Source organism: Lepidochelys olivacea (assembly GCF_965140295.1).
Source record: "Lepidochelys olivacea isolate rLepOli2 genome assembly, chromosome: 4".
NCBI lineage: Eukaryota > Metazoa > Chordata > Testudines > Cheloniidae > Lepidochelys > Lepidochelys olivacea.
The window spans coordinates 45,192,889-45,219,805 of NC_140414.1; the positions used below are offsets into that span (position 1 = coordinate 45,192,889).

The 26,917-nt window shown below is 41.8% G+C and overlaps 1 protein-coding gene across 3 annotated transcripts in view; it reads right to left on the minus strand.

The window, feature by feature from the left end:
- Positions 1-9,542: 9,542 nt before the first annotated feature.
- Positions 9,543-26,917, minus strand: part of PDE5A (phosphodiesterase 5A) — an 89,933-nt gene continuing 72,558 nt past the window's right edge. For all 3 annotated transcript variants that reach the window (XM_084626679.1, XM_084626678.1, XM_084626677.1), the window contains 7 exons: positions 22,891-22,978; positions 21,589-21,689; positions 21,414-21,491; positions 20,337-20,400; positions 19,182-19,256; positions 18,711-18,794; positions 9,543-11,331 (listed from right to left, as the gene is read on the minus strand). In XM_084626679.1, coding sequence (XP_084482805.1) covers positions 11,194-11,331; positions 18,711-18,794; positions 19,182-19,256; positions 20,337-20,400; positions 21,414-21,491; positions 21,589-21,689; positions 22,891-22,978 — 628 coding nt within the window. In that variant the 3' untranslated portion in view covers positions 9,543-11,193. The remainder of the gene's footprint in view (positions 11,332-18,710; positions 18,795-19,181; positions 19,257-20,336; positions 20,401-21,413; positions 21,492-21,588; positions 21,690-22,890; positions 22,979-26,917) is intronic.

Below are 26,917 nucleotides of genomic sequence, written 5' to 3' on the forward strand. Positions count from 1 at the left end.
AGAATTAGGAGCAATTCTCGGTTGAGAAGAAGGATATGTTTGATGAATGTACAGGTCTTTTACATTGATAATATAGGAAATATTTTCCCCTTGTGTTGAGAAGAATTTCCATAGTTTTCAGGCTGCGACCCTATACAACGATTCTGTAAATTATCTTCTACATGGCTATTATTCCTGCACATGGCTTATAAAAGTACTCTTCAGAGGGAAAAAGTAATGTTTTCCCTCTACTTATACTATCAAAATAGCAAATGTGAAAGCTTTTACTTTTCAACTTCCACTGGCAGCATCAATGCCAATAAGTTATATCTGGTTTCCTAAAAACAATATTTTCTGCTTTCATAGGGTTCTTTTTTTCCAGAGCCACTTCAATTTGTTTCAAATTTGGTTTGTTAAGAAGCATCATCCAGGTGAATGGGGATAAAGAGAACATCCTTCTAGTGACCATCTACTCAACCTGTTGTGATTTATTCCCTCCAATACTGTAGGTGAGCTAGACAGGAATGACGAAGAGAAGCTAATCAGAGCAGCTGACAGTGGTATCACAGGGCTTGACTCCCATCTTTTCTGTTGTTCCGCAGCACCTGCCTCAGCAGGGCTTGGATCCTTCCCTGCCGTTTGTTGGTTCCCTTCTGCAGGGGTGGCAACTCTGGAGTCCAGCCTGAGAAGGTATAAGTATGATAAGATAGTAAGATAAAAGGCTTACTGGGGGCTCCACGCCCCCAGAAGGGGCAGGGTCTCAGGCAGAAGGGGCGGGGCTGGGAGTCAGCCTCCCTCAGCCAGCCCTACCATGCTATCTGGCCTGTACTGCCTGGGTCTCCAGCAGTGATTTAAAGGGCCCACGGCTCCGCCTGCTGCTCTTTTAAATCGCCAGGCCCCAGGGCAACGGACCCTTCCCCCCCAGTCGGCAGCTCTGGCTGGGGGGTGGGCAGCAACGTTAAAGTGCTGCCATGGCAGCGTTTTAACGTGGGCTGTGTACTGGTGGCCACTTCTTACTGGTATGCCATACTGGCCCGTATCGGCCCACATTCATCTCTGTATAAGTGCCCTCTGCAGAAATACTCTGCCACATACTGCAGCTCCATTATTTCATTACCTTTTTTTCTGTTGTGGCCTTCCACTTCCTCCATGTATCAGGGATGACCACTTTATATGTGGCCCTTCACAGTCCACCACAGTCTCTTGCATTCCCCTTTTATCAGTTGTAATCACCTACAGTCTTTCACCCTCCTCTTTTATTTAGGTAATCGTGTGCCTACATTCTCCACCATGTTGTGACAGGATGCGCTACTCAGTGCTAGGATGATGTCTCCTCCTGGCCGTTCTGGGGATTAGCTTCATGAGGTCAACACCCCTCCCCACAGTTGCATGCCATCTCTCCACCTCTCTCTCTCTGGGTCTGCAGCCCCTCTCTTGCTCCAGGAGCTCCTGGTTTCTCTGTCTGACTCAGCCCTCTGGCCTGGTCACTCAGCATGTTTCCCCCTTCTGGGGTATCGAGGTCCCCTCTTAATAATGAGCTCGGGCAGTTTTCCCATTCACTGCCCAGCTGGTGGCACTTCCCCAGTGCCTGGCAGGGGAACCCAGGTCCACCCTCTAGTCCATGTTCCAGCTCAGGGACCCGCTAGTCAATAGCCAAAGTCTTCCCCCTTAGACCTTACTGCCTTTCCCTGAGTTCTTTCCTTACCTCCTGGCTCTCCCCTCACCCCAGGTTTTCCAGCCTCCCAACTCCCTCCTCCCACAGAGTAACTACAGCCTATTTCCCAGCAGCCAAGAAAGGCAGAAGCTCCCTAAAAGTGTGTGTGTGAGCGGGGAGGGCACTGGCATCCAAACCATGGCCCCACCCCCAATGCTAGCCCTTTTCTCTGAGCTCCCACCCCTGGGCTGCCCCTTCCCCTGAGGCCCAGTCCCCATGCCGCCTCTTACCCTCAAGATCCCCGCCCCCCTCCATTTGCTCCTCTCCACCCCCTTCCCCATCACTTGCCCTTAAGGCTGGTAAAAAGTAGAAGGGCATAGCACTCACACTTTAAAAAGTAATGGGGCCATGGTCCCCTGGCTCACCCTCTTCTTGCACCCCTGCCAGCAACCCCCTTCTGCTCCCAGCTCCTCGGCTTTATCCAGGCCACTTCTTTTCCTGCTCAGCTGAGCCTTTTCTCTAATTAATTCCTGCTCCCTAGCTCTTCATTCAGGTGTAGCCTGGGCAGTCAACTGGCCCACCAAGCCACCTTAACCCTTTTGGGCCTTGTGTGGGGTGGACATGCTATCACTGTGGGCTCAAGTGAAAGGGGTCTGCTAACTGAAAAGGCAAACCTTTGTGTGAAATTTCTAGTTTTGGGAACGTGATTCTTCTTCTTCTCCCCTTATATGCAAAGGTAAATTTGTGTGTAATTCTCTCTGGAGCTTGTCAACATGGCTCTTGAATGGGCTGTAAGCGTATTATGATCTGCTCCTTCTCTTCTGGCTCCCAGAGGTCAGCCTCCACAGCTCAACCGTAGGAGCAGCAGCATTGACAGTAGCACACACTGACACATACACACTATTTCACTTAGTCTCACATTGTGTAAATTGTAACCACTAGGTGGAAGTTCATTAGGGAAAGGAGACTCTCTCTTCCATCCCATCTGGTGGCTATAACTCACAAAAGCTTCAGTTGTTCATAACATCAGTACTGACTCAGGAGAAAAAAATATTGGAACTGTTTGGAACATGGAATTTTTATCCCGCAGGAAAATTTGAAATTAGAGTCCATTCCAAAACAGAAGAGAAGTTTGATATATTAAAACATCTCAAACAATGGAAAATTCTGAAAAGTTTTGAATCAGAAATGTTGAAATGAAAAACTTTTACATCTTTGATCAAAACAAAAATGGTCATTCTGAATCCACATTTTGACATCAAATGCCAGAGTTTCCTTTTGAAAGGTCAGTTCAACAACAGTTTTTGTTTTGACATGTCTCACCAGAAGAAATTTTTCCTCAGAATTGGTATTTTCCCAATGAAAAATTTTGGCTTCAACAAAATCATGTGTTCTGGTGGGAAAACTTTCAACATGAAAAATTGTAACCATGTAATAATTGTAACTAGAAAATGTATACATATTTGGGCCTGGTTTCCAGCAAATTATTTGAGTTTTTGATTTTTAATACTGTACAGAGCCTATAGCAACTCTGATGTTGGGAAGTAACAAATGATGATTTTACTAGTAAGAGTCCCCCACCTCCCCTTCTTCCTGGTTTCCCCCCTATAGAATTGCTGGACCACATCTATTTATAGTGTGACATACCAGGAAGTAAGGTAGGTGCTAAGAAAGATAATAATGCTTACATATCAGTCACTGAACATCCATAATGCTCAGCAATATTAGAGGCTGTAATATGTTTAGGATCAAGTTTTTCTCAGGTTTGTGTGTGCACATATAGGTACAATTGCTTAATTTGTATGTGCAAACGGACATGTTATAGGCATAGGGTGGTACTTTCAAAAGAACTCAGTGTTGGTCTAACTCTATACCCATTGAAATCAATAGTAAAAGTCTTGTTGAAGTCAATGGGAACAGAGTTAAGGCAACTGAGGTCTTTTGAATAGCAGATCCTAATATTATTAATGGCTGATTCAAAGTATGGCAAAAAATGGTTAATATGTAGCACTAAACTGTTATAAAGATTATTAAAGCATGTAGAGATTTTAATAAACTGAGATGTTAAAGCACTGAACTCTACTGGATATAACCAGAACTGCTGAGTCATACTGCTAATATTTAAAGGTGCTTCTTCTTTGGTAAGTGGCAGGGGACTCCCATTATCACTGGGACGTTCTACGTGGCCATGGTGTGTCACATAGTGATGGCTGAAGTTCCCAAAGGTACGCTGCAGTTCAACACCCGTGGCTGGCCTGTGTCAGCTGACTCAGGCTCATAGGGCTCAGGCTACAGGGCTGTAGACACTTGTGCCCTGGGACCCTCCCTCCTCATGGGGTCCCAGCGCCCAAGCATCGACACCTCAATTAAACAGCCCCGTAGCCCAAGCCTCATGAGTAAGGCTAAGTTTTTGTCACAGATATTTTTAGTAAAAGCCAGGGACAGGTTCAGGGAAATAAACAAAAATTCATGGCAGCCCATAACCTGTCTCTGACTTTCACTAAAAATATCCCTGACAAAAGGGGTAGGTGGGTTCAGCACCCACTGCTGCTGGGGCTCCCAGGTCCCCCACCAATGCGGTGGGTGGGAGCTCTGGGGTTCCCCTGCCCCTGGGGCTGGGCTGCTGTGGGGTCCCCTCGACCCAGGCAGCTGGTAGCTACAGGGTTGCCCAGCCGCTGGCCATGGCTGTAGCCGGGCAGATACGGGGGGGTCCATCGGCTGCCCACTGCAGTTGTGCAAGGTCCCCCCAACCTGCCTTTCACAGCTGGGCAGCTGCAGTTCCACCAGCCCCCCGCTGTGGCTGGCCAGCTGCAGGGTCCGCCAGCAGCAGCTGGGCAGCAGCAGGGTCCCCCCACCAGGTTGGGAGCTGGGGGCTGCGAGGGCAGGGCTGGCTGGGAGCTCCAGCCCCAGGGCAGAAAATGTCACAGAGGTCAGTGGAAGTCACAGATTCCATGACATAATCGTAGCCTTATCCATCAGCCCAAGTCAGCTGACGTGAGCCAGCTGTGGATGTGCAGACATACCCTAAGTGGCTGTGCACTTGTTAGAATATAGTTACATGGTTTTAAAGTGCACATGCAAATGGGGGTTAGCTTAAGCAAACAGGCAATGGTGTGCCACGGTTGTGTGCAGACTCAGAAAATCTGGTACTTAATGACTATTTGGAGTGACTGCTGCTTGCATGCATGCTCACCCGTTTTGCCTAGAGCTGCAAAACTCCTAGAGCCAGAAATGCTGCTGCTCAAAACCTAACAAGGCAAAGAATAAGAAGTGCTGAGAGGCCTGTTGGTCTAAGTTAGCAGCCAGGGTCAGCAGTCTGCACAAGATTGTGCTGTCAGATCCAAGTGTATTTACCCTTTTTTAAAAAACTCACCAGATTAAACTCTTGTAACCTCTGTTATATGACTTGCCCTTTGGGGGCTAATTTTATTCACACAGCACCTTTCACAGCAGCTATATTTGCCAAGCCTACTTTTCTGAAAAATCAGACAACTTGTGATAGGTCCTGGTATGTGTAATTGGAGTGATTTCTAGTGGGAAATAACAGCCAGTTTCTTTTTTCTGTGGTTTTTTGTCTGTTTGTTTTTTGAAAGGAAACACTGCCTTTGGTTTTCAGTTATGACAAACCTTATGGCTAGGAAATTTCCTGACAGTAAGGCAAAAATTCTCTAATGCTCCAAAGCAGGATCTCCAGGATCAACAGAGGTTTATAAATGAATGCAGTTAATTACAATACCTAAACAATTAGAGGCAATTTCTTGGATCAGGACAATGACATTGCTTTGTAAATTTATCCACAATAAAATTAATGACCAAACAGCAAAACATAGTTGACATCTTCCTTTTTTTATTTTACAAAGCATGAAAAACAATACAAAGAAGAGAATGTGGGAATAAGTAGTTGAGTAGCAGTTTGATCATAGAATATTACCTACCTGTATATTCTTTCTTTTATCAACTATACAGTAACTAGGACAAACAATTCTGTTGTTGTCTAACTTAAGTAAGTTATGCTGAATAACTATGTAGTGTGGAAAATTGAAGAAGCAAGAACAAATCAACATTCAAAAGACTTTAATACTACTTAAAGCTGAACATAATATACATAGTAACCTCATTAGCCTAGTACAAAAATACTGTGCCCAGAAACTATATATTTGTTAAAATATTTGAAAAGGTAGAAGAATACAAATAGACATGCTCAGTGGCAAGTGACAGTTCATTACAATTCCTTTTATTAAACTATAATATAAATTTATTTTTAAACTATGTACAGTGCTTTTCACACTACATTCTTTAACAGACACATGCATGTGTCTATCATGTTCATACACAGAAGGCTCAAATTCTAACTTCAGTTACACCTTTGTGGTACCATTGAAGTCAATGGGGGCTGGCTGAATGAACTATAGACTGTGTAGGTGTTACTGAGGACAAGAATTTGGTCCAGGGTCTTTATAGGTGTAGGCAAGAATAAAGATAAATTTGTCCCGCTCTGTAACTCTCTATGGGGCCCAGTCCAGCTTCCACTGAAGTTAATGGGAATCATTCCATTGACTTCAAGTGGGCATTTGATCAGACCCAATATCATGGAATGGACAAGCTCATGGTGTGGCAGTTAGTAGAAGCCACTGTTTAGCACACTTAATTAATATACATTTACAAATGGTGCTTAGATACGAATTTCTCCATGGAAACCAACCTTCTCTGTGGAAAACAAGCCTTTCCATACAACTTTCATTCAACTGGCAACGCTGAACATAGAAATAGCCTGATGTCATAATTTGTTGTATCTAGTAAAATGTCACTAATATCCAGACCCAACTCAGATGATGGCTTTCATTTCTATGAGTGTCTGAACCAAAGGCTCAGACCCATCTTTTAAAGCAATGCAGGGGTCTGGAGAGTTCTTATGAGGGAGAACAGACCTCATAAATTGTTACAGACCAGGGATATTCTAGAAATAGCAGAGTGCTTATGGAATGTAGACTGCATGTGATTACTCACATAGGGGACTATTCTACAACCCTTTCAGAGGCCAAACTCCCAGTTAAAGCTAATGAAAATTCTACCCACAGGATCAGGCCTTTAAGAGATACTCCCTTACAGCTTCATAATTTATTATAAATCATTTGCATTTGCATGAGTCAGCAGTCTCTGCTTTGATTGTTTCACAGCTGCGATGAGATCAAACCAAAACACTGGTTCAGCGCCCCACAAACTTTTAGGATCTAGATTTGACCTACCTGACTTTAGGCTTCTCTAATGGGCTGAACCAGAATACTGGCACCAAATGCCCCTGAAACTAAAGAATCTTAGATCTGGATTAGATTCCACACCTGAACATGGAATCTCAGAGCCATCCCCAAATGAAATACATTGGGCTGGATTTTCAAAAGTTCACTTTTGCATGCACTTGGGGTTGCATGTTCAGGAGGCAAAAGCAGGCTTCTGAAAAACTGAAATTTTTGTTGTAAAGAGAGAGACAGCCCTGCCACTGTTGAATGTTTCACAGAGACAAAGAACTCACAATCAATAGCCTGTCAGCATCCCCACCATCTGAAAGCAGCATGTGGTGACCCACTTAGCTTCAGCCTGCTGGGAGACATTAGAGACTGACTGGTTGATGAGATGCTATTGATTTATACTCAACAGTACAAATAGGTAGCTATTAAGAATCTACTGTGTGATTTTCCTTAGCTGCTTTTACTGTATGTGAAATAATAGGAAGCCTGTTTGTTCTACAATTAATATTACAGAGATGGTAACTTGCTGAATAGATAGGTTTTATTATTCCTATCTTATTAGCTTAAGAGCCTCCCTCTTTTTTTAAGGAGAAGAGCAGGACCACTCACTCTTTAGGTGAATGTTAATATATGTGATAAGATTTTTTTCTTTTGTTTTTGTTTAAGGGGAAGAAAAGAACAAAGGCCTGTATTAAGGGGCTAAATTTTGCCCTGGGATGTGAGAACACATTTTCTATTGATTTCAATGCATGTATGCATGCACATCTGAGGGCAAAATCTGGTATCACATTAGCACTGGTCTTTCTTGGTATCTTGATTCAAAGAAATATGAAGAACACAGAGGGCCCAATCCTGCTCCTAAAGATGTCAATGTCAAAATTCCTGAAGACTCCAATGGGAGTAGGATTGGGTCAACAGAGGCTTCAATTGTATCCCAATGTACATCTTGTACAATTCCCATTGAGTCCACTGGGTGCACAGGGTATACATCAGGGCAGAATTTGGCACACAGATCATTAAGGCATTTAGACACAACTCCTGATGAAAATAATAACTGTGCAGCTAAATAAATTTGTTGGCTTTGAAAATTTCCCTGCACATACAATGTACTTCAGGCAGAGAACCATTATTGTATCTGCATGGTCACCTATGTTGCCAAAGACAAAAAATATCTGTTATCTGCACACAAACCAACCATGCTAGAGCCTTGAAACAAAAACTGCAATCAGGCAGACTGAAATACGATATAATGCCCTGATCATGCTCTCAATTTGCCTAAAATACATAAAACATAAGGCCCTAAACCAATAGTTTTAAAGAATTTGTATGTGGTTTTTTAAAATAAATAAATAAAGATGCATGTATGTTAGGACAATATTTTGACAAAAAAATTATGTAGAATAGAATTCTACATTTGTTACAACATATACTTTCCTCTATAGGGAAAGATTTTGTGGGGATGTATGTATACCTTAAATATATGCAAATACTATATAACTGTGTATATTTATCAGTGGAAGTAAAAAATGATGACTATGTGGTATTTACATGTTTGTTATGCCAAAGATATGGCTCCAGCATTCTTCTGCATTATTTAAAAATATAAATCAGGCCATGAAAAAACTATGTTATACACACACACACAGTACAGCAAATAAGATACAGAATAGTTGGGTTCTTAATATTAATGCTGTATCACTAACAGTTTTATCACTATAGTTGATTTGTTGTGTCATCCCCAGTTAAGTTTTGCTTTTGATCACACTAACAAGAATAAACCTATAAATATTTTATCCACACATATATTATATATAAAATAAATGGTTTAAATAAGAAAATAATTAAACTTCAGTAACTGCAGTATGCAAATTCCTACAATAAAAAGGAGAATACAGGAAAAAGCACATTCTGAGGTAATCTTATTTATCTAAGGAGCAATAACAAGTTTTTAAGGGTGATTACTGAGTTTGTGCCTATATATAAAATGTTACATACACACACACACATACACACACCTCGTATTATGTATGCATAGATACACATAGAGTACTGCATATCATAATACCCCAAGAATTGTTCATTATTATTCATTGGACTTAGAAAAAATATTTTTTTCATAGGCAAATGTTTTCAAATTTGGCTGCAATAACAATGTACTGACATTCATAGGGGATCTTAAACTAGAGTTAAATCAGTTGCTACTAACTGGGTTGACTGAAATGCTGCAGTAAACAACAAGAACAGCCTACTCTAAACTTCCTTATTTCTAGAATCAAATAATATTTTGGAAGACTCTGGAATCAAATAATATTTTGGAAGATTCTGAAACATTTACTTAACATTTCCTCTATTATTTTTCGTATTTGAGTGCCTGTCTCTTTTGATTCCTTCTAAGACCAGAAGCAGGAGGGAAGATAAACAGAGGCTGTTTTCACAGCGTTTCCAGATGAACTGTAAGCAGATGGTACTGAAAATCTCATGGGGAAAAAAAAATTTCTTGCAGTTTCCAACTAAAATTGCGGGGACTTAAATGGTTCAGGCAAACTGAATGCACACTCTGAAATATATGAGGTCTATATATATATCACTACTATATATAGTATATATACTATATATATATATAGTAGTATATATATATGAGGTCTATATATATAGACCTCATATATATATGATATATCACTACTGCTGGTATGTAATACAAAATATTGTTGTAGATATGAAAATCATCATCATTTACACAGCCTATGTTGTATCTGCATTTCTGAGAAGTCTTATGAGCCCCTGTCTCATTTTTAATCTACTGATCATGGCTACACATGGGAATTGTGCTCCCTTTATTCTATTTTTTTGGGGTTTGTCTTGTCCATACACTTTCTTGAATTCATGCCCAGTGGTCTATTAAAAATAATTTTTATTAGGCATTTCCTCTGTTAAAAGAATGATTTCCTCCATATCTGCTGCAAATCCACTGTCTCCGAATGCTTTTTATGCCTCATATAAAAATGTTAAGTCCCTGCAGTATTCTCACTTGCTTTTGCTTTCAGTCTTCCTTTCACTTGTTGCTTTAAGACTTCATCTGGTTAAAAACTGTACCTAGTAGAAGAAGTGCTAAAAATTATTTTTTTAATAATAAAAACATTCTAGTTTCCAAAGTTAACATCTGCAATCTCAAGCAAGCCTTCAAAGTGGTCATGGTCATTTTTTTAGTGCTACTAGTCTAGTGAATCAGATTCACTAACAATCTCCAGAAACATCCTCTTTTCTAGATCATATTCTTGAATGAGCCAGTTTTTTCATCACATGCTTTCACAATCTCATTCTCCTGTGCTTTTCCTTCTCTTGTGTCAGTTTGTTGGTTATGATGACGTTAAACTCATCTGCAGTATGAATATATTATCAGCAGCTCAATAGTGATCCTGGTTAGCTCAGTTTACTTCTCTTCACATTCATTCTCTGTTTCTCCCAGCCCTGTGTCTGACAAGTTTTTCAAGACAGTCTGTTAGCTACATTGTGAGTTGTGCTGTCGTATCATCTCACTGAGCAGCTTTCACCATCTCTGTGTAATTTCTTGGCACTTCCACTGCAAATCTCTTTTAGGTCCCTGATTGTTTAGTAAGTCACAGTATTTTTTTTAAATTCTCAAAAAGGTATGACCATTTTGTTGAGACATTCTTGTAACATCATAAGGCATCGGTATAGTATATCACACAAGTCCCTGTGCTTTGTCAACTGGGGCCCAATCCTGCATTCCCATATAAATGAAGCTCTCATTGATTTCAATGAGAGTTTTGTCTGCATAACAATTGTTGGGTTAGGCCTTTAGAGTGAATTTTAATCCCCAAGCTCCTTTTTGCCTCCAGGCTTCTTGCAAGAGAACAAACAACATTGCTTATTACTTATGGTTACATAACAAAGAATAAAAGAGGAAGAAAAGTGCCATATATGGTCATCTTTAAGGTACTGGCCACTCACGAAACACTAAACAACTATGTACATCTGTAAAGTAAAAGGCTTTCAAAGGCAGTTCAGTAACTGTACTCGTCGTACCTCTGTGTAGAACTGAGCAGAGTAAACTAACTCTGCAGTTCTATTTTTCTACTTCACCTAAATGAAATACAAGAAATATACAATCATTATACATCATTCACATAAAAATGGTCATGCTATGCTTTTAATGGCAGGGGAAATATATAATTTTAAATATAATAGTGGCAAAGAATACACCAAATCCCTACAGTGTATAGCAAAATGTAGTATCCCCAGATTACTGTAATTTCTGAGTAAACTCAAACTTGTATTTGCTAAATCAGAATCTCAGTTCCGCTTGGGCTGATTGCTTTCTCCATTAATCAGATTCTTCTCCTGTTGTTCAGCTAAGGATTGCCACTTCTGCCTATTCTTTCTACAGCCATCCAGTAAAGGGTAGCAGGCTTCTGATACATGTGTCAGGGCCTGCAAGAAATAAAACAAATCAGACTGGTAATGCATAACTAAAACCACAGTTTTCCTGCTCCTTAAGATGTGCCCATTGGAGGCACTAGACTAGAATATGTTTGAAACATAGGGCTTGTTTATACTAGAAAGTGGAGCTATGTTGGAAAACTGATTTTAGGAAAGGCTCCCTCTCACTCCAATTCCAATATGAACTTGATTATTTGACCTATGCAGACCACGCTACTTTGGCCATCTTTATTGCTGATGCAATTACTGATTTAACAGTTACCCAAGGGACATGAGGCCCCAGTGTATTCAGCACCTGATTAAGAAAGGTCTAGAGAAGAGCTGTGTTTAGTAGCCATTCTCAATTATTTTCATCTCCTAGTGTAGACCAAGCAATAGTGAGTTACTGTATTAGGCCGACATGGACTAATAAAAGTGAAGCAGAGAACAAGTTTTGGAAAGAGAATTGGAGTCAATGTTTGGGTTAGAATAGAATGGATAAATACTAGGGAAGGTGGAGAAACTTCCACTGACACAAAATGTTGATGAAAAATGTTAAATCCATGAACATTTTTGTGATTTTTTTTTCTTCCTCATTTACAGTCACACGTAATGAACACATAGCCCTTTACTCCTATAGGCTTCTGGAATTCAGTGGGACAGAAGTAATGAGTGAGAGTCCTGTGTTTGGGCCCACTGTCTGTTAAACATATTAAGTGACTACTATACGAAGCACAAGGGGTGAAGTCTGAAGTTAATGAGTATGGGATGAAATCAGTCAGGATTTCACTCATGGAATTTAATTCTCATTCAAACAATAAAAGATGGTGATGCCTGATTCTCCTTTTTCTTATGATAGTTTTACACCAGTATTACTCCACTGGGCCATATCCTGGTATAAATCAATATAGTTCCATTGCCACCAATAGAACTGGGCAACTGGCCTATTGTCTTCAATGGAGTTATTATTGATTTACATTGTTGAGAGGAAAATCAGGCCCATTAGGCACAATTCACTGGAACTATACCATTTAATTTTTTTGTATACATTTAAATGGGTTTTAAAATTCTAGAATGGTTTAATCAAATGTCAGCACTAAAGTCAGTGAAATGAGTGAAACACTTTTGCTGTTATTTATAGAGTCACAGATTTTAGGGTCTGAAAAGACCATTATGATCATCTAGTCCAGTGGTTCTCAAACTGTGGTTCAGGACCCCGTTTTAATGGGGTCGCCAGTGCTGGTGTTTAGACTTCCTGGGGCCCAGGGCAAGAGCCCGAGCCCTGCGGCCTGGGACTAAAGCCTGAGTCACACCCAGCGGGGCCGAACCCCAAAGACTTCAGCCCTGGGAAGTGGGGGGCTTGGGCTTTGGCTTCAGCCCTGAGCGGCAGGGCTCAGGTTACAGGCCCCGCACCTGGGGCTGAAGCCTTTGGGCTTGGACTTTGCCCCCCTCCCCTCCCACCTGGGGCAGTGGGGCTCTGGTGGGCTTAGGCTTCATCCCCCTTCCTGGGGTCATGTAGTAATTTCTCTTGTCAGAAGGCGGTCGTGGTGCAATGAAGTTTGAGAACCCCTGATCTAGTCTGACATTCTACATAACATGGCCCATAGAATTTCACCCAGTGATTCCTGCATCAAGCCCATTCACATGGACTTGATTGATTTTTGGTAAAATGGTAAACCAGACATTCAGTGCTGCCAGCAGCACGTGTGACAAACTCCTAGGGACGGGATGAAAGCTCACGAAAGAGCCAATGAGTGGGCAGGCCGAAGTTACAATTGTGCTTATTGTTCATTTTTACAGTGTTAGAACACTGGAGAGTGAACTGGCTCCTTGTTCTTTCCCAAGTGACATTATACGAACTGCTTTGTTGTTTCATTACGCGTTATTCATTAAAGAAAGCAGGTAGAGTCCCCACCCTTCTCCAAATAGAATAAATCTACAGTGGATCTGCTCCAAACACAGCTCTTGCGTGGGGCTTGCCTGCACTGTTAACTTGAATGACAACAACAAAGCATATGTCCTAGCCTAAGCTTTCTCCAAAGCTGGGCTGTTCCATGCATTTACCTGTAGGATCCTGGTGCTCCTTAGAGATACACCAAACCCTCTTTTAACCTGGATATAACAAGACCCACCTGGCAGCATGAATCAGCAGAAATAACTTTTCGTCCATATGGTCCTGCATTCCTATATAGGATCCTAGAAACTGCCACCCTGCTACAGAGTTTCAGTTCCTACCATATGAGGTTTAGTGGCTCAGTTGTGCATTTCAGGCACAGCCCTGCACTGAGCACAGCATGGAGCAGCACTGTCCCAAGGTTGCATTGTGTCTCCTTCAGGTACAACGTCCCAGAGCCCCTGCGAAGTGCAACATCCTCATAAAGGGTGGAGTGTGCACCCCCCTTATATCTTGATCAGTGCAGGAGATGTCGTTGCGTACATCATTTGGGTGGCGACTGCCACTAGCCAGGAGCATGCCTTGTTCTCAGGGGTGCTCAACAAATGCAATTTTGTTATGGAGCACAGGAACAAGAAGGAAGTGCCTTGTGCTCCCCATTCCCTCACACACCCACCCAAGGGATGGGCACAATCTGGCCCAATATATTTTGATAACTAGTTCACATGAGACCCAGTCCTCCTCTGGGCATTTCAGAGTGGGAGATTTCCCTAGAATTCTTGCGTTGGGGGTTGGATTGTCTTCCCCCTTTGTAAAAGGCCAGATATTCAGCCCTGTGGACCCTGAGATCTGTATGGATCACAATGCATCTGCAGAAGTACACGTCTCTTGCACAGAGGCTCTGTAGTACACAGCCACTCAATCCCCTACAGCTGCCTACCTTCCACTAGAAGGAGCTGTCTGGGGCTCTCCAATAACAATGGCCACTATATTCCCCTGATGTTGGATTTCCAAAGCATGGAATAGGAAGCTGCACACATGACTGCTGATTCTGTCCTCAGTAACTTGATCATTTGTCCTGTGGATTTCAGAGGCATTAGAGAGCATCCAGCCCCCCAGCCCTGCCTCTTCTCAACCTGCAGATGTGCAATTCATGTAAAGTGGCTTTGAAGTGGGCACAGAGAATGAGGGATGAATGTGTGAAATCATCTTGCTCCCACTTCCAATGGATAGATTTTTGGGGTTAGGTTCCCATTTGCTCCCCAATTTTCAGATCTCAATAACTGCACCCAGAATACATGATACAACCTGAGGAGGTTTTCCTCTAGTCTCAAAGATAGGAAATTAACTAAATTTTAATATACAACATAATCTGAGCAAGTACCTGGCTACGCAGCATGCGATTTGTTGCTAGAATGCAAAATGTTTCAATGGGTTCTGTCATGTTGTGTGTGTATAATCTGAAACTTGGTAAATATCCAAGTTAACATAGTAATGGTTTGCGCTTGTACTGCATCTCCCACGCCATGATTTCAAAGCACTTTACAATCCTTGATTAAGCCTCACAACACTCCTACTGTGAAGTAGATGGGTACCATCTTATAGATGGGTATAGTGAGGTTTTTCCAAAAGCACATGGCAACTTGGTGGCAGAGCCAGGAATAGAACCTGGTTATGCTTCTACGGGCACAAAGCTCTAAAGATTTAGAGCAGGTTGCACAGCGGAGCCAAGAGGCCAGTGAAGAAGCTTGGCAACGTGACCTCCAGAAGAAGAAGGGGAAATGTCCGGGTTCCAGCAACGCGGACACAGGTAACTAACCGCTTTCATGTTCTCTCCACAGGTACCATTGCGGAGAGTGGACCAGATGATACGTCTTGGGGGGAGAAAGCAGAAGGAGACTCCGCTGGTTGGAAGGCATGAGATGCACTGTCCTGAGGTTGGGGGTTCCACGACCACCACTCCCAAGAGAAGGAGGCGGGTGGTGGTGGTCGGGGACTCTCTCCTCAGGGGGAACTGAGTTATCTATCTGCTGCCCTGACCGGGAAAACCGAGAAGTCTGCTGCTTGCCAGGGGCTAAGATTCGCAATGTGACGGAGAATCTGCCGAGACTCATCAAGTCCTCAGATCGCTACCCCTTCCTGCTTCTCCACGTGGGCACCAATGATACTGCCAAGAATGACCTTGAGCGGATCACTGCAGACTACGTGGCTCTGGGAAGAAGGATAAAGGAGTTTGAGGCGCAAGTGGTGTTCTCGTCCATCCTCCCCGTGGAAGAAAAAGGCCTGGGTAGAGACCGTTGAATTGTGGAAGTCAACGAATGGCTACGCAGGTGGTGTCGGAGAGAAGGCTTTGGATTCTTTGACCATGGGATGGTGTTCCATGAAGGAGGAGTGCTGGGCAGAGACGGGCTCCACCTTACGAAGAGAGGGAAGAGCATCTTTGCGAGCAGACTGGCTAACCTAGTGAGGAGGGCTTTAAACTAGGTTCACTGGGGGAAGGAGACCAAAGCCCTGAGGTAAGTGGAAAAGCGGGATACCGGGAGGAAGCACAGGCAGGAACGTCTGTGAGGGGAGGGCTCCTGCCTCATACTGAGAATGAGGGGTGATCAGCAGGTTATCTCAAGTGCTTATATACAAATGCACAAAGCCTTGGAAACAAGCAGGGAGAACTGGAGGTCCTGGTGATGTCAAGGAATTATGACGTGATTGGAATAACAGAGACTTGGTGGGATAACTCACATGACTGGAGTACTGTCATGGATGGTTATAAACTGTTCAGGAAGGACAGGCAGGGCAGAAAAGGTGGGGGAGTAGCACTGTATGTAAGGGAGCAGTATGACTGCTCAGCGCTCCGGTACGAAACTGCAGAAAAACCTGAGTGTCTCTGGATTAAGTTTAGAAGTGTGAGCAACAAGAGTGATGTAGTGGTGGGAGTCTGCTATAGACCACCGGACCAGGGGGATGAGGTGGATGAGGCTCTCTTCCGGCAACTTGCAGAAGCTACTAGATCGCACGCCCTGGTTCTCATGGGTGACTAATTTTCCTGACATCTGCTGGGAGAGCAATACAGCGGTGCATAGACAATCCAGGAAGTTTTTGGAAAATGTAGGGGACAATTTCCTGGTGCAAGTGCTAGAGGAGCCAACTGGGGGGGAGCTTTTCTTGACCTGCTGCTCACAAACCGGGAAGAATTAGTAGGGGAAGCAAAAGTGGATGGGAATCTGGGAGGCAGTGACCCTGAGTTGGTTGAGTTCAGGATCCTGACACAGGGAAGAAAGGTAAGCAGCAGGATACGGACCCTGGACTTCAGGAAAGCAGACTTCGACTCCCTCAGGGAATGGATGGGTAGGATCCCCTGGGGGACTAACATGAAGGGGAAAGGAGTCCAGGAGAGCTGGCTGTATTTCAAGGAATCCCTGTTGAGGTTACAGGGACAAACCATCCCGATGTGTCGAAAGAATAGTAAATATGGCAGGCGACCAGCTTGGCTTAACGGTGAAATCCTAGCGGATCTTAAACATAAAAAAGAAGCTTACAAGAAGTGGAAGGTTGGACATATGACCAGGGAAGAGTATAAAAATATTGCTCGGGCATGTAGGAATGAAATCAGGAGGGCCAAATTGCACCTGGAGCTGCAGCTAGCAAGAGATGTCAAGAGTAACAAGAAGGGTTTCTTCAGGTATGCTGGCAACTAAAGGAATTTGTGGCTGTGATTGCAGAGCCATTGGCCATTATCTTTGAAAACTCGTGGCGAATGGGGGAAGTCCCAGATGACTGGAAAAAGGCTAATGTAGTGCCAATCTTTAAAAAAGGGAAGGAGGAGGATCCTGGGAACTACAGGCCAGTCAGCCTCACCTCAGTCCCCGGAAAAATCATGGAGCAGGTCCTCAAGGAATCAATCCTGAAGCACTTACATGGGAGGAAAGTGATCAGGAACAGTCAGCATGGATTCACCAAGGGAAGGTCATGCCTGACTAATCTAATCGCCTTCTATGATGAGATTACTGGTTCTGTGGATGAAGGGAAAGCAGTGGATGTGTTGTTTCTTGACTTTAGCAAAGCTTTTGACATGGTCTCCCACAGTATTCTTGTCAGCAAGTTAAAGAAGTATGGGCTGGATGAATGCACTATAAGGTGGGTAGAAAGTTGGCTAGATTGTCGGGCTCAACGGGTAGTGATCAATGGCTCCATGTCTAGTTGGCAGCCAGTGTCAAGTGGAGTGCCCCAGGGGTCGGTCCTGGGGCCGGTTTTGTTCAATATCTTCATAAATGATCTGGAGGATGGTGTGGATTGCACTCTCAGCAAATTTGCGGATGATACTAAACTAGGAGGAGTGGTAGATACGCTGGAGGGCAGGGATAGGATACAGAGGGACCTAGACAAATTGGAGGATTGGACCAAAGGAAATTTGATGAGGTTCAATAAGGATAAGTGCAGGGTCCTGCACTTAGGACGGAAGAACCCAATGCACCGCTACAGACTAGGGACCGAATGGCTAGGCAGCAGTTCTGCGGAAAAGGACCTAGGGGTGACAGTGGACGAGAAGCTGGATATGAGTCAGCAGTGTGCCCTTGTTGCCAAGAAGGCCAATGGCATTTTGGGATGTATAAGTAGGGGCATAGCGAGCAGATGGAGGGACGTGATCGTCCCCCTCTATTCGATATTGGTGAGGCCTCATCTGGAGTACTGTGTCCAGTTTTGGGCCCCACACTACAAGAAGGATGTGGATAAATTGGAGAGAGTCCAGCGAAGGGCAACAAAAATTAATAGGGGTCTGGAACACATGACTTATGAGGAGAGGCTGAGGGAACTGGGATTGTTTAGTCTGCAGAAGAGAAGAATGAGGGGGGATTTGATAGCTGCTTTCCACTACCTGAGAGATGGTTCCAGAGAGGATGGTTCTAGACTATTCTTAGTGGTAGAAGAGGACAGGACAAGGAGTAATGGTCTCAAGTTGCAGTGCGGGAGGTTTAGGTTGGATATTAGGAAAAACTTTTTCACTAGGAGGGTGGTGAAACACTGGAATGCGTTACCTAGGGAGGTGGTGGAATCTCCTTCCTTTGAAGTTTTTAAGGTCAGGCTTGACAAAGCCCTGGCTGGGATGATTTAATTGGGGATTGGTCCTGCTTTGAGCAGGGGGTTGGACTAGATGACCTCCTGAGGTCCCTTCCAATCCTGATATTCTATGATTCTATGAACCCAGGGATCCAACTCCTAGTCCCCAGGTCCAACAATGCCTCTCCACCTGGTTTTGCAATGATTACAACAAACCACTTCAACCAAATAAGTAAGCAGCTAGTGATAAATGTTGAAATAGTCTTTTGACCAGATTAAATATTGAATAATAAACAGTAAAGGATTTCTCATATATTATTCAACTACAGAACAGCAAACTTGGTTCTAACTTGAGCTTCTGCACTTGTTGCAGGCTACAGTACTAGTTCTTGTTTAGTTAGTTGTACAATCCACGAAAAGAGTCCCCTCTCAAATAGAGTACCTCATAGAGCTCTAAACAAATGGCATCTATGAATCCAACTTGCATGCTGGGAATTTTATTTTTCTTCTCTCTGTTCATTAGATCCTGAAAACACAAAAAGAAGTATTCAGTTTTCATGGCAAACACCCAAGGTGAGTCAGCTCTATATTAAAATAAGTTTTAAAAAAAATCCAAGAATAGTAAGAAAAGTAGCAGCACAATATGTTGTCAAGTAGATAACTTGGCTGCATGAACTACTTCTGGAGTCTTTTTCCTGGACTGGCAGTGTGCAGATCATCTGTGGAGGCTGAAGCCCACTTTAAGAGGGTGAGACGAGTTTGCACTACTCGTTAAGTGTCAGAATGATTGGGAAAAAGCTCTTTCCATACTCTGGTACCCACCACCAAAAACAACATTTAAATAGGAAAGGGAAGTCCTATTGGCAGTAATAATTTTGAAAAAGGTGCTACCACACATGGCTTTCCTACTTACTGTTGGTTCTGTGTTGAGTTCCTTTCTCTCTTTATCTCCTTGGTCAAAAAATTCTGTAGCTACAAGTTCAGCTATCTGTAAGAAATGTCACAAGCTGTTTGTTAGTTTTAAAGGCCTGGATTTACACTTTCTACCTAGGGTCAAAACAGAAAGTGTTATTGCTGGGTGTCTGCCCTGAATGGAAAAGGAATAAGGCCCTGATTCTGAAAATAATTCTGTAACCGTATGCCTGCATGAAGTCCCAGTTGGTTTAAATGAGCCTAAATGAAAAATCTCTAATATTGAGGTAGGCCCACTAAGCTGTTTCAGTCAAATAGCACGATGTCAAATGAAACATTTTTAGCAGTAAACAAACCTAGATTGTATATGTTTTAACTGTCTAGCACCAAGTTTTCGCTACACAACCAGACACAGCAAACAACTAGCATTTGTTACACATCAGTTCTGAAAAAAAAAACGAGCTTATTAGTACATGCATTTCATCTGTCTAACTCCACTGACCTGGGTGGAGTTGCATGGGTTAGAAATCAGGGCCCAATCAGACCCAGTATGTTCTAGAGGCTCTTAAGATATTACAATACATTGTACTAGTACATACCCTATTCCAAAATTTGCTCTCTATATGTCAATAAGCTCAACTCACAACAATCCAGTGAGGTAAGCATTAATTTGCTGATGGGTAAAGTGAAGCATAATAATGATAAGAGACAAATCTTTAAACTAGAGGTTACACCTAAGATTTTCAGAAGTGTCTAGTGATTTTGGGCACTTCTGTTGGTGGGTGTCCAACTTGAGATAGCTGATCTCTGGCTTTCAGAAAGTGTTGACCATCCATCCTTTGAAAATCAGGCCCCTTTAAAGTGTATTAAGTTGGAAACACACACAAAATTGAGAGACCCTAGGCACAAAAGTGCACTCACATTTACATCTGAATTTACCACAGCAGCACACGCAAACTGGAAATAGCATCTAGCCAGCCATTCACAATTGAAATGATGATAAATACACATATAAACAAAGGTCATTTACCTTCTGAGGATTGCTCCCAAAGGCTGCGCCTTCCACCAATACCTTTGCAAAGTGGAAGGTGAGGCTTAGGAAGCAGAAGCTATAAAGAATAGCAAACGCTTAAAAAATCTTAAATTAAGTTTATACCCGTTGTTGAATTGGCCATGGCTTTGTTATTGCGGACAAATCACAAGCAGTCATCAGCATTGCTCTGTAAAAACAAAGAAAAATTCATCATTTGTTGTAACATGAAACTCATGTAGCCATTCAGTCTAGAAGCTAATAAATACAGTATCCAATATCAAATAAAATCAAAGCCAGGCTAACTGATAAAATTACAGTAAGATGACAAAAATATCCTTTAATGCAGGACTAGATGACTGAGGAATGGTAACGCGGTACTGTGCCTGTCTCTTATGTCATCTGATCTGAGCAAATCAGTTGAGATCAAATCCATTACCACAGGAAAGGCCCAGGTAAAAAAAGCTGGCCTCAGTCCATCTGTTAATGGACAGGTACCACATTATAAAAACGACTGTCATCATTGACAATAACTCACACCTTTGCTGGCTGCTCCAGGAGGAAGGTTGAGGACTGAATGAGCCATGGACATGGACGTTAACTGAATTAGTCTGCCTACAGAGGCAGTGCCTTCAAAACAGGGTGATAGCACACTGGTGAGGCAGCCTGGGAAATCTTGCAGTGCTGTTGGTGTGGCTGTTCTCTGTCCCTCGTGTCTCTATCCTTAAATCTCTTTCCTTTCATGGGAAATGAATTTGCTTCAAAACAAGCAGCCCTCCCTGAATCTTTCAGCTACAGATTACAACAGTTCAGTGCTTTAAGACAATGCACCTACAGCAAAAGAACAACACAGCATTCTGTCAGGAGTCCTATACCCTTTAGGAACAATAGAAAAGCTAGTGGACAGGTGCCGCATTATAAAAATCACTGTCATCACTAACAATAACTAGCAATTTTGTTGACTGTTTCAGAAGGAAGGCCACAAGAAGTCATTCATCAGAGTTCATCAGACAACCCCTGCAGCTCTCTTAACAATATTCAGATCCAGGTGTTCATTAACTGACCCACTTGACTTGTGTCAGCTTGTACTGGCCCAGATTAAACAGATTTATGTTGGCTCTACTGAAAGTAATAGCAGTGTGAAGTGGAAAACCTGATAGTTGGTAGTACAGTTTGTTTTTTAAACATCTGCCATTTACTTACAAAAATAGCTCCTTCTGCAGAGGATCTTCCCAGTTAAATTGCTTCTTTTGTAGAAGTTCAAAAAACTCTCCCCTTCTCCTTAAAACCAGTAAAAACAAGAGAAAGATTCACAATCAGTCTGACACAATCCAAACACCTTTCAGCAGCTGTTCAGCCAAATGCATCTCTAACTTACTTAAAGTACAGTGCTAAGTCTGTGGCAAGAATGGCTTGTTTTATCATTTTCAGCGTGGCCTTGTATTCTTCAATGGAAAGGTTGCTGAGAATCTGGTTTCCCTTTAAAAAAAAAACCGCAACAACAAAAAAGCAGTGTTAACAATAAAACTTGGAACATGTCACCAAATTATTACATCCCCTCCTAGATTCTAAATCACTGGGAGTTGTTTTCTTGTAATTGATGGTTTCTTCCTACTCTGCTTTCTCTTGCATTCTCCAGCCCATGGCACCTGCATAAAAACATACTATAGTATTCTTGAATAATAGCCCAAAGCTCTGTAGCAGCATCAGAGTAAATGACTGTACATTAGAATACTATAGTATTTTTATGAGGGGATATACAAGAGACAGAGCAGTCAGGGAGCAAAGACCCTTCAAAGTCTTTATTTCATCCCAAAGAATTCATTTTCCACAAGCCACATCCTGGAGCTTCTTCTTTTTTCCTCCAGTAAAGAGACTGTAACAGACAATTATATTTCTTAGGAACTTACCAACTTACCTAACATACTGTCAACAACATATAAGACTCATTCAATTACAAAACAGCATAAAAAATAAGTCATTGCAGTCACCCACTGCAAAACCAAAGCATACTGGGGATGATGTAAGGAGATCACATCTACAGTGTATCCTAGCTTCTGTCAGGTGAATCAAGGTGAATCACTTTGTACTATTAGGTAGGCCAACATTACCACGCCACTGATATGAAATGAATAGTGTAAATGTGCTATTTCTAAACTATTGTGCATGCTGAATAGCTGGTCTTCATAATTAATAAATAATGTAGCCGGAGATTAAGAATGCGGTCATTTTATTTACATATTTATTTCAATTCGGTTTGGATTCACTTCTGAATGTCAGTGTTTGGCTTCTGGGGCTTGGATCAGGCTCATCTCTAGCCAAAAGGTACTTAATTTATTTTTCAGAACTGTTGTGTGCATGTGTAAGCAGGGATATACCTTACAAGGCAAGCAACACTTCAAACAGGAGTTCATTAAAGGAGTGGCAACAAAGCTTCTCATTTTCTTTGGTCCAAGGAAGCAGATACTCAAAATGAGAGTAGCAAGGCTTCCCTTATCAGGAAACATTTGGAAAGGTTTGGTGACTCTCAGAAGTGGGGCTATGTATTTGCCTTCTTTACCCAAAAAGGAATAAAGATCATTTAGGAATGTATAATACTGGGAATCTATCCAGAAACTAAAAATATAAGTGAAATAGGCTAGGGCTTCCTTCAATGCACACACAGAAACGAGGCATTTACCGGACTATTCAGGATCATCAGGCACTGATCAAAATGGTGATGCTCCATGATTGAGTGGCAATAGAGCTGAGCCAGTGGATGTTCGCTTCTGAGGAGTAAAAATATCACTTGGAGAAAATGAGAAAGCAACTTAAAGGTACCAATCACTTAGCAACAGTAGCCAACACAACTTGTTCTCCTCCCCCCAACACTTCATTCCCCGTTGGTTCTCTTTTCCCCTTCTTCCATGTGACTAGGCAAACAGAATGGATGCATTTAGAGAGATGTAGAGGGGAGCACAAATGCAGAAACAATGTGATTACTTTTTCAAAATACTGACAGCTCCAAAGTTCTGTTTTTGATTTAAACTTGTGCCTGTAGAGGTCACTAACACACAAGCAATGAGAAAATAATACAAGATTCTTTAAGTGTCAAGAGTCTAAAAATGAAAAAGAAAAGAACACATAAAACTTCAAAAGAGTCAATTTTTTTTAAATACACCTACATTTACTTATCAGGTGACTTCTTGAATAAACAATCTAGGGAGGTGGCTTTTCTGCAACTACTGAGCTTGTAAGTAGCAAATGGCAATAGAAACTCAACCCAAAGCACACTAAAGTCAATGAAAAAGCTCCTAGTGAATTCAGTAGGCTTTGGATCAGGTCTTATAGGAGTCAGTGCCAGCCATACCCTTCTTAGCTTGCGACCCTAGTGACTGCACACCAGTCTTCTTTCTCATTCTGTTGCAAAATAAATGCTTTGATATATAATGAACAAGTTACTGAGCTATCATCATTTCTCCTGTGAGCAACAAAAAATCCAAAGAAAAATGGCATGTGAGTTGTGCAGCCCTTATTGTACCACTGATAGAACAAACAGTATGAAATTAACTGTACGGATGCAAAGTTTAATCCTATATTGTAATATAGGATATTGAGCTTATTGTGCTTACTTAATTTTGGATAAAATAGGGAAACTTCTTCTCTGAAGATTTCTCCATTTTCTCCTTCTTCTCCATTGCAATGGTGTTGTTTGCTTTTATTACTGAGCCTGGCAAATCTCCTGTTTTTAACCATTTGACCCTCATCTCCATATCATTGCCCTGATCCCTTCAGCTAAGGACTAGTTGGGATTCCCTCTGAAGCTTGTTCCACTGCTGACCCTGTATCAGGCACTATAGTCACCTATAACCTGATCCTGCAAATCCTTACCCATGCGAATAATCCTTACTTAGACATACAGTCCTATGTGCCTACTTGCATGAGGACAATTTACTCACATGAGTAACTGGAACTGCAGGATTGTGCCCCTCTTAGGAGACTGGTGCAAAGGATTATTGGGAAAAGTGCAAGAGAGTGTGTGTGCGTATCCTACGATGGCTGCCAATACATCTAGGGTGCAATTCTGCCTGCAATGAAGTCACTGGCAAAACTCCCATTGACTTCAGTGGGGTCAGGATTTCATCCTGATCGGAGATGCACATAACTAAGGAAATACACAAGTTACGTTCCCATCTACTGTACCAAACTGGGGCCAAGAGTGTTGCCTCCTCAGCACTTGCAGCCTCTGCTGTTCTGGGAAGAAAGATACCAGTGGTGGGAATAAACTCACGTTCCTAACATGATCGTTGCATGGCGTTTCCATTAGGCCCACAGGCCAGGCCAAAGGACACCATTCTTTCTGAATACAGTGATTTGATGATATAACCTTCTTTCATTGCTCTTACCTTCTTTACACACACATTTGGAAAAAACTGTGTATCTGCCAAGAGATCCTAAAACTGAGTCCATTTCCTGTAATATGTGCTAGGAGGATAATTCCCTTATTTTTTTTTTAAACCTATTGCTCAAGAAAAGAATCTTGTGCCAAGTATCACTCCCCCTCCCCCAACTGAAAAAAATAATTCATCTCTGGAAAACTCTTTTACTTTTCATTTGGTTTCTACTAGCCTGAGAGATTTAAAAACAAAATCCCTGGAACTGTTATTAATGAAAAAATGTAAAGTTGTAATCGACTCTGCTTTGTGGCATGTGTGAATGTTGGGTTTCGCTGTCTATGACTTTTTCCCAGGACATTTTTGAAGAGCAGATGACGCATATCCAGATGTTTTCCAGGAAATTTATTTTTAAATAAATAAAGGAAAAACATAGCTAACTGGTTCCAATCACTGTTTGTTTGTGGGTTACTGGATTCCCCATTTGCGGGACAAAGGATTGCCATCAGTTCAGCTTTTTAGCTTTTTTTTTGGTCTCACATTACCATACTTGGAACAATTCTAAGCCCCAATATTTGAGTGTGGATCAACAGACCTGAGAGGCAGGAATTTCCTCACTTTTTACTTATTTTCCTATATTTCCCAGTCTTTCCTTTCTCACATGCATATACTTTTCCTCCTCTATGGGCTATCTTGACAACACCTTACTGTGCCCACCAAGTATAAAGTAAGCCACTTCCTCCGAAGTCAGCTTCAACACTACTCTCCAACTCCGTCAGAAAGAGATGCTGAGAAATGCATAATGTCTCTCTTCCCCAAACCTGGTCAGAACCAGACACTGCTGCGATATCACAGTAATTCTTTTATAACTATAGTGTCTAATCAAACTATTCATTTAATCAAAGCAATACATAGAGGTCTCATCTGTCTCCCATTCAAGACAATGGCAAAACTCTCTTTGACTTCGGTGGTGCTGAATCAAGCCCTAAATGTTAGATATCGGTGGGAAAAAAATTCAAAATCACCATAAGTCACATTGGAGCATAAGTGTCATTGACTTTCAAGGAGACTTACGTTCCTAAGTGTCTAAGTCACTTTTGAAAAGTGACTCAGGCCATGTCTACACTACAGGGAATACAATGACATAGCTACAGGGGGTTAGGTCAGAGGTGTGGCGTACCATAAGGATGGTTTATGTAAGGATGGTTTCTAATTTAGAACATAATGTCAACAATATTTTATCTGTGAAGTTTCAGATTTTGAATTCTTTACAAAATGTGTCTTTTAGGGCCAGTTTTTCAAATATCTCCCAAATGGCATCTGCAAATGCTGAATGAATAACTAACTGAGTGCACAAATATGTGCAAATTCAAAATATTTGACCACAGTTTAGGTGACCTATTAAAAATATGTGCTTCACTGAAGTCAATGGGAATTGTATCTTTGACTTCAATGGAGCTTCCATGGCCTTGAAAGGAGATTGGTAAATGGAGTCTTTAATATAAAGGACATCAGTTCCAATTCAGCCCAAGGTTTAATATTACACCATAACAGCAGATGCATTATGAAGATTGACTGCTTTTCTCTGAAGCAATGAGCACAGGCTACTGATATAAAACAGGATACTGGAATAGAATGACCATTGTCCATTTTGGCAGGGCAGTTCCTATGTTTGCATGAGGTGTCTCAAGGACATGGTGAAGTAAATATTCTTTTGAATGTTGAATATTGAGAAACTGGAATCATGTACTACAACAGAAATTTGCTAATCCGCACATAAAATAGTGGTCTCTTTGACGGGATAACAAGATTTAAGTGGTGATTGCGCCTTCTTCTGGCCAACTGCACAGGGGTGAACTTCACCCAAAGTTCTTAGTTGTGGACAGTGTATGATATTTGTGTGTGCATGGTTTGGCTATGAATTACCATTATATCTGCAAAGGCAAATTGCTATTGGACTGACATTTCTGAAATTACAATTCTAGGTTTTCAATTTTGCTGATTGAATTGTCACTGACAGTTCTATAATGATTTAAAGTTGATGGGCAAATTGATAAGGACATGAATTAAGGATCAATAGTTCCATATTGATACCAAAAGCAACATCACACAGTAGTATGGAATTAGAACGCATTTAGCACTATGAGTTAAGACTTCAATTTATCACTTCTTAATAAGTTTTAATATCCTGTGTTGAGTTCATTCATTTAAACTTCCTACATACTACTAAATGACCAGCTTTGTTTTATTTTCTGTAATTTCTTATTTAGCTTCTGTTTTTATTAATTAAACATACATTTTTATGAAGTCTTACATCTGTATTTTAGCCTAAAC